This window comes from Octopus bimaculoides, chromosome 2, assembly GCF_001194135.2.
Source record: "Octopus bimaculoides isolate UCB-OBI-ISO-001 chromosome 2, ASM119413v2, whole genome shotgun sequence".
NCBI lineage: Eukaryota > Metazoa > Mollusca > Cephalopoda > Octopoda > Octopodidae > Octopus > Octopus bimaculoides.
In genome coordinates, this window is record NC_068982.1 from 66,127,788 (window position 1) to 66,136,777 (window position 8,990).

At 34.6% G+C, this 8,990-nt stretch overlaps 1 protein-coding gene across 6 annotated transcripts in view; it reads left to right on the forward strand.

Moving 5' to 3' along the window:
• Positions 1-8,910, forward strand: part of LOC106870396 (carnitine O-palmitoyltransferase 1, liver isoform) — a 109,550-nt gene extending 100,640 nt beyond the window's left edge. For 5 of the 6 annotated variants that reach the window (XM_052977872.1, XM_052977849.1, XM_052977867.1 and 2 more), the window contains exons 17-22: positions 551-715; positions 2,314-2,448; positions 3,194-3,382; positions 4,002-4,079; positions 6,421-6,513; positions 8,456-8,909. In XM_052977872.1, coding sequence (XP_052833832.1) covers positions 551-715; positions 2,314-2,448; positions 3,194-3,382; positions 4,002-4,079; positions 6,421-6,513; positions 8,456-8,527 — 732 coding nt within the window. In that variant the 3' untranslated portion in view covers positions 8,528-8,909. Of the gene's footprint in view, positions 1-550; positions 716-2,313; positions 2,449-3,193; positions 3,383-4,001; positions 4,080-6,420; positions 6,514-8,455 lie in introns of all 6 variants that reach the window. The other variant, XM_052977874.1, reaches the window with a different exon arrangement.
• Positions 8,911-8,990: the final 80 nt, after the last annotated feature.

Consider the following 8,990-nt stretch of genomic DNA (forward strand, 5'->3'; position numbering starts at 1 on the left):
TATATATATTGTGCAACCCATGTCAGCATGGAAAATGGACATTAAACAATGATGCTTATATATATGACCACAGTTGAAATTCCATTCACTAATTTACTATTTCTTTTGCTAATATCTGTTTAATTTATATCTGCAAAAATCCTTAACTGAAGCTTTTATATTTCTCACTTACAGGCATTAGCAGTTAACTTGTATTTATGTTTGCTTTTTGTTATTGAAGTCTTAATGCCCATTGCAGATATGACACATATGCTAACCCTTTTGATACCAACTCACATAAGACTGTTCCCTGCCCCACTTCCATGATACAATGTTTTTAAGTGATCTGACTTAAAATATTCCATGTAAATCTCATGCTAATTTAAGTTCCAAACACAGTTTTTACTGAATTTTTCATATATTAAAACTAATTGGAAAAATAAAATGTAGTTTATTTCAACAGAAATATGGTAATAAAATGGATAAAACATTCTGATGCTTTTATTTTGAATTTAGAACATTTTGTTTTACTCTGTTATTAGTGTATTTATGTTTATTCTTGTTCTTGTAGTGCCAGGATGTTATTCAGTCAAGTCTGAAGGTGGCTACAGATCTACTCAACAATGTCGACTTGTACATTCTGATCCACAACCAGTATGGTAAACGCTTCATGAAGCAACATAAAATTAGTCCAGATGCTTATATCCAGATGGCACTACAGCTGGCTTACTATAGAGTGAGTTGAGATTTCTGTTATAAAAAATGTTTAATAATTGCTATACAAAATATCATTAAAATCAAATATACATTTAAAACAGAAATGATGACAATGAGAAAATGCTATAAAAGCCATATTATTTTACTGAATTTTTCATATTTTAAAACTAATTAAAAAAATAAAAGGTAGTTTATTTCAACAGAAATATAACAAAATGGATAAAACAGTCTGATGCTTTTATTTTGAATTTAGAACATTTTGTTTTATTCTGTTATTAGTGTATTAATTTATGTTTATTCTTGTTCTTGTAGTACCATGTGATAATGAATGAATAATTTAATGACTGTTGTCAATGGTATAATGGGATTATAGTTTACTATGTGACATTAGGAGTAATGTACTACCTGTATAATAGTAGGAAGTTAGTAAATGTTGTGGCTATGTGATGGATAGTTTACTGAGTGGGATCGATATGTAGTGATACTAAGTTATAATGGGTTGCAGGATAACTATCAAAATGATAATATAGAGTAGGAGTTGGGGAGAAAATTTGGTAATAGTGATTATATATACCAGTTTTCAAAGCAAGACTACAGGTGTAGTCTCACTTTGATAAAATGTTTATAAATTCTTGTTAGAGCTCATTTAAATTTTTGTTTTCAACAAATAGAACTTGATAAAATTCTACATTTTGACAATGGTAAATACTTTACAATAAAATTCAAGTGAAAGTTACATTAGGTGTCAAATACTGCATTAATTTATGAATCTAGTACATTTAAATATATTTAGTCTTGCTAGTAAAGAATTTTCAGACTGAAAATTCTAGTTAGAGCTGATTTCATTTTTGTTTTTGAAAAAAGGAACATTAGACTTAAGGTCTATCTGAACTGATGAGATTAACACATTCTTTTAGAGCTGATTTCTTGTTGTCACTTTAATATGGATTTTTATATCTAATGTTCTCTCTCATCAACACAAAATAATTTACATATAATCAGTTAGAGTTGTGAGGTTCTTTTAGTTAGATTTTTTTTATTTATTTATTTATTTTTGCTGAGAGTTATTTAACTTCTTGAGAGTAGGTGTAGAGTGGCTGGTTGAAGGCATACCATTCAGCTATAGAAATTAAGCCAGATGACATGTTCAAGCTGCCCCAGTAAGAAATGATATACACTATGACAACATATCCAACCAATTGCAACGTAGAAAGTATATGTAAAATTATGATGATGATAATTTGTATAATTCCTATAGAGAGTGGACATATGTTGATCTAATGTTTCACACAGTGATAAACACCGTTATGACAGGACGAAGAGAGAATTTTAATATAGTCACTTAACTTGGAACCAAATCGTCCTCAAATCACACCCTACCAGGGTACACAAAATAATGTAATCTTAAATATGCAGTCATATTCTGTGTGAAAGAAAAGGGAGGCTGATCATGGTGGGAACACCTTTGATCCAGATTAACCAAAGCCTAAACTACTTGTAATAATGAGTTAATGATTAAAATATTTTACTTCAAAATAGCAATTGAATGAATTGATGATGGCAATAATGACATTGATGATGGCAGTACTGACTAATTATTTTATTTCACTGTTTCAGGATTGTAAGAAATTCTCTCTTACATATGAATCTGCAATGACTCGACTGTTCCGAGAAGGAAGAACTGAGACTGTACGTTCATGTACACTTGAATCAGTAGAATTTGTTAAAGCAATAGTGGATCCATCTGTGCCGGTATGTTCATTGTTTCTTCTATCATCTTTTATCTTCTATTTGTTCCACTCATTACACTGTGGCCATGCTGTGGCATCGCCTTGAAAAATTTTAGATGAACGAATTGACCCTAGTACTTATTTTTTTAAGCCTGGCACTTATTCTGTCGGTCTCTTTTGCCAAACCACTAACAGGGACATAAACACATCAACACTGGTTGTCAGTCGGTGGTGGGGGACAAACCCAGACACAAAGATACACACACACACAATGGACTTCTTTCAGTTTCCATCTACCAAATCCACTCACAAGGCTTTGGTCAGTTTGAGGCTATAGTAGAAGATGCTTGCCCAAAGTGCCACACAATGGGACTGAACCCGGATCCATGTAGTTGGGAAGCTAACTTCTTACCACACTGCCATGCCTGTGCCTAAAAATTAAATTGATTTTAACAGAGTTCTTTTTAAAGAAATTCTTTTTGAGGTAATTTAAAAGTATACAATATTTTGTCATTTCGTGAAATTATCAGTAGTATTTATATTGACAGTAAGCTTGTGACAAATGAAATCTAAGACCTGATTTTTACTCTTTTGAAAATACCTTTCATCCTTTTATGTTGTTCATAGTAACTTAGAAAGACCTGAGCATTACAACTTCTTAGCCTTTTTCTTCAAATACTTTTAATCTTTGTATTTAAACAAGGGGAGCAGCCATATGTAATGTATTTGCTGATGATGCAAGTCACTTGCTTCATTTTATTTTTCAGAGGAAAAAATGTAGAGAATTGTTAATGAAAGCTTGTACTGTTCACCAAAAAAGTTATCGTGAAGCAATGACTGGCAACGGTATTGATAGACATTTATTTTGTCTATATGTTGTCTCCAAGTACCTTAAGATTGACTCTCCTTTCCTGAAAGAGGTTTTAAGTGAGCCATGGCGACTGTCTACTAGCCAGGTAAGTTACTGATGTCTACTACTCTTCTCTTGAAAGCATTGTAACTTAAATATTGGTTTCAAATTTTAGCACAAGGCCAGCAATTTAAGAAGATTCAGGTAAGTTGATTATATCAACCCCAGTGCTCAACTGGTACTTGTTTTGTTAACCCCAAAAGGATGAAAAATGAAGTTGGCCTTGGCAAAATTTGAAGTTAAAACATAGACAAAATGCTGCTAATGATTCTGCCAGCTCACCACCTTGTTGTAATTAAATATTAAATCTATTTAGCAATGTTTCCATCATCATTTTAACGTCCATGCTTGCATGTGTCTGACTGTTTGTTGAGATGAATTTTCTGTGGCCAGATGTCCTTCCTGTTGCCAACCCTCACCTGATTCCAAGTCAGATATTTCCCCATGACCAAACATCTTTTTACAAAAGATTGGAAACAAAAGACACTGCTTGCATGACAAGGGCACTTTCTTACAACTATCATGTGATGTCAAAGCAGTAACAGACACACACATACACCCTCTCTCTCTCTCTCTCTTTATGTGTGTGTATGTATATATATATATACACACACACACACACACACGTTCTATCAGTTTTATATGTATGTACATCCTTCTTCCAGACACCACACCAACAAACAGATAAGTTCGACTTGAATAAAAACCCTGAGTACATATCAGCTGGTGGAGGTTTTGGACCAGTAAGTAGCAAATATACTTGATATCTTTTTAAAATTTTGTTTTCTTTTCTAATGAATCAAGTAAGAACTTCAGATTAAACAAGAAACCTTATAAAGATCTTGCACCACTATTATCTTTAATCCATTGCAAGCCATGTATATAGTCTGTTATTTTAGATCAGTGGTTCTCAGCTAGGCTCCATATGGTTCCTGAGGGGCCATATAAGATTTTGGGGGGAATGTACAGTCAAATAATAAATTGGGGATTCACAATAGTATTTTAAGGGTCCCTGAAAAAATTTCGTTGTAACTGTATGTATTGATATGTATTGCAAGAAATAGCTAGGATTCTTTCTCTAACATTTTATATAGTTCAGCCTATACAAGTTCATGTGTGTAAAACAAAATAAGAATTTTGAAAGTTTTTATAAAACTAGTTTTTAAACATCAAATGGCTATGGGGATCTCTAGCTTACTTGCTTAAGGCAGTCTATTTTGACAGATGACAACGTTGTCTTTGATCCTTAGGGGTTGTCTTGATGGCGTTGGCAGGCCCTCTCATGGCTGAAAAGGCTGATTCTAGAGGCACATGTCTGATTACACAAATAGAGCTCCGATGAAGATGAGCTCATCTAAGATTTTGCTGACATTCCTTGAGTTGTCTCCACTTGTCTTTGCGAAGTTTAGTCCGCTCATCTTCAAAATACTGCGTACCAGTTTTGACCATACCCCTCCAGGTAGTACAGTCTGTGGCTAGTGTTTCAACTTCACCAGGGGGGATGTTGCAGAGCTTCAGGGATTTCTTGAGATGATCTTTATATTGCTTCTTTGAACCTCTGTGCGGTCGGTTACTCTCTGCTAACCCTCCAAAAAGGACAATCTTGGGTATATGGTTTTCTGCCATCCTGATAACTTACCCTACCCAGCGCAGTTGTCGTTTGAGGATCATGCATTTGATGCTGGTCAGTTTCACTCGTCTCAGGATCTCTGTATGTGGTATCTTGTCCTTCCAAGTCAAATGATGAATGCACTGGAGACAGTGGCTATGAAAGGATTCAAGGAGTTTGACATGATGATGGTAAAGTGTCCAGGTTTCTGAGGTATACAGAAGCCTGAAAACCACAACAGCACGATAAACCTCGATTTTCGTGGAGAGATTCTGATCACAATTAAGGAAGACCCTATCCTTGAGACGTCCATAAGCAGAGGAGGCAAAGTGGATGCGATTCTAAATTTTGTGGTCAATTACCCCATTGCTTGAGATGATGCTACCCAAATAGGTGAATTTCTTGGTGTTCTTTAGCTGGTTGTCTTGGATCAAAAGAGTCACAGGGGGTGAACCATTTTTGGAGCGTTGAAGGATCTCTGTTTTCTTGGTGTTGACCTGGAGTCCAGCCCGACGATAGGCATTGCACACATCTAGGTTCTGCTGAAGGCTGGCTGGTTTGTGGGCAAGAACTTCGCAGTCATCGGCATACTGTAATTCAAAGAGAGTGGTGGACTGAGTCTTTGTTAGTGATTTTAGTCTCCTTAGTTGAAGAGACTGCCATTGTGGCAATATCAAATTAGGATGCCATGTTCGGGGTTGGGGTCATAGCAAGATAGTAAGGTCACAGCCACATGGAACACATTGAAGAGGACAAGGGCCAGGACACAGCCTTGTTTAACATCGACTAATAGTATCAAAAGCCTTAGTTAGATCAATAAAGGCATGATAAAGGTATGATAAGAGTAGGTACATCAAGTAAGCTGGAGTTTTTCAGTTCAGGGATACAGAAGCTGTTGAAATAACTGTAAAAGAAAGTGAGAGAAAAGTCCATATGTGAGCTTGTTGTAATGTGATAGTGTAAATTATTTGCCAATCAGATGAATGCTGTAAATGCCTGTTTGTTTATCTCTTTGTACCTTCCTTTCTTTGACCATTGTCTGTTAGATACATTTAATGCAGAGAACTTCTAGAAATTATACTGTAAGGCTAAAAACAAAAAAAAAGCACGATTAGTTATTGGCTAACATTATTTTGAACATCAACTAGTAAGGGAAATAGGTATGGATATGTTTCAGTCTCAGTTTGTTTAGTTTGTCTGGTTATCATTTACATGACTGTTTATTTGTATATCTATCAGTCTGTCTGCCTGTCTATATGTATTTCTTCAAAATCAGATAGACTCATACACTGACAAAAACAGAAAAATTTATTTACCTTTAATTTTTAGTAAATTATTTTTGAAATATTTATTTGATAATACATGATTGTGGCTATTACAAGGGAGATGAACATTTCTTCATAATATGAGGTGGAATTTAATGATACCTTTTTATAGATGTGCATTTGTTTATTTTAACTTTTCTTTTCTAATAGGTTGCTGATGATGGCTATGGTGTATCATATATTATAGCAGGGGAAGATGTAGTATTTTTTCATATTTCTAGCATTAAATCATCTCCAACAACGGTAAGTAATTTTTCTATGTTCACTTGTGTCTCTCTCTCCGTCAGACCCTATTCTGAATAAACTATAATTCTCTTAGAACTACAGTGGATTTACAGTCACCTCTATCCTAAAAAATTTGCAACTCTGCACTGATTTATAGAATTATATGTTGATCCCATCCTATGATAAAACCAAAGCAGCTTCTGGAAAGGTAGTGCAAACTACCACAGATCCTTGAATCATAGAAGAGCTCAGAATTTCCAAGCAAAAGGCATCGATTTCTGTTGACATTTGTTAGTGTCAAGAGAAAAGTCATGTTACATATTCTGTTTAATTATACTAACCCAGATGAGACTGTTGAGGTCATCAAACATCATGTACAAAAAACCATCAAACTTCATGCAAGGCACAAATGGTCCAACTAAAGCATTCCCAACAACAGCAAGAATCCTTCAGGGAGACACTTTGGTTCCTTTTCTTTTTATGATTACTGAAAATTAGATCTTTGAGCAACATGTTGACGCTATCCAAGATGAGGGCTTCACCATTAAGCAGATGCAACCAAGATGTCAGCTGAGTCTGTTTCTGTCTGACCTTGACTAAGCTGATGATCTTGGCCTTACAGCTCATCAACTGTATGATGTGCAAAACTTAACATTTCTTGAAAATATTGCAACCAAAGTTGGTCTGTTTCTCAACACAAAAAAGATTGAATACATGGCCATCAATGAAGATCAAAGCCACCTGCTAATTTAATGACACACAACTCAAGGAATTCAGTGGCTTTAAATACCTTGGGTCTTATATTGCTGAGATCAAGCAAGGCTCCATTACATGCAAGAGACATGACTGGAATATCTGTAACAAGCTTCAACATAATCAAGTAGTTCTAAGTCAGCAAGCCTTGCATTCCTTGGAACAGGAATAGACAATATTCTTCTCTAGGATCTGAACCTGAACTCTGAAGAAGTAACTGCAGGATCACCTTGAAGCTACATACACAAGATTTCTGATGAAGGCATAAGCACAAGACCAAAGAGGAGATCTAAAGACATATTCTGTCCATCTCCAGTCAAACTGTCTAAGCCATGCCAGCTTGGAAAATGTCTGTTAAATGACAATAGTGAAGAAGATACAGGGTTAGCTTTACTGATTACTGTTATCATGCTAAACAACAGGCAATATTATGTTATATTTTGGAGACATTTGCACCCAAATGAAGGATGAAGACCACTCAACTACCTTGATGTTATTGGCAGACACACATGAAACTAAGGATCTACCAAGACTAATGCGGATCAGAGATTCCCGGTGTAACATTGTGAGATGTAACTTAATTGTAACCACTTGAAGATGAAGAACATTTTATAACTCACTGCAATAGTTACATAGTCAGTGCTATTTAACATGGTTACTAGTTGAGTGTGAGAAACTTGGTTATTTAGTTGAATAAGGTTTGTAGAAGGAAAGGAGTTCATGCAACAACAGCTTTGTCTTTACTGGAGGATTACACTATTGACATTTATCTTTCATACCTCTGAAGACAATCAGATTAGCAGTTTTACTCTTTGTGGGTTATGGTGTGGTTTATTAGGCCAATATAGGCTTAAAATCCATGGTTACAGTGGGAGCACATAAACGCAGAATCTGGACCCAGTGGGACTCTTGCTTTCTGTACAATCTTCCTCTCTTTAGTTTCTCTGATCATTTCTGATTCTGAGTACTGTCCTCCAGAGTACACAGCACCATGCCACAGTAAGTGATCTTGAGCAAGATGTTCCCAAGTAGACTGTTCTAAGTTACACTGTTATATTTATTGCACTTAAAGAAACACACTTTACTGAGGATTTTTCATTATTAGACTAGAAACACACTCTTCTGAACTTGTAGCAATTATTTAACATTATGCATTCCATAATTTACAGTTTAAATATATAATTTTCATTTCTCTTTTCTTTTCTAGGATTCTGAAAGATTTAGCAAAAACATATTGAGCTCAATGAAGGATATAAAACAAATGTTAGAGACCTCATAATATTTTCCAAGATGTATAAAGTTGTACCATAAAGGACATTGCTAAATAAATTTGTTTTTTTAACAGATAACCCAACACCATCCATTACAAGTTTCAATTTTCTCTAAAAATGCACAGAAAGCAATAATCATCTGATCTCAAAGAGTGTTCTAAGACTTTGTCCATATTCCTTGTGCTAACGAACCTCTAAATTTGATCATCACAGTATTTCAGCTGCCATTCCAAACCGATGTTAAAAGTGATGTGGTATATAGACTTATTTGGCACTGGAATATTACCAGTATTCATCTTTTTACTACAATCAGAAACCATCCAATTTCCTGTCATTTTTTACTTTGCTTTGGTTGTTGATAGATGAATTTATTTCATTTTTTTTTTTTTTTTTTTTAGAGAATTATTGAAATTAACAAAAATTTTACAATTGAAAGTAAAGTTAATTTTTGAACAAATATAAATTTATATA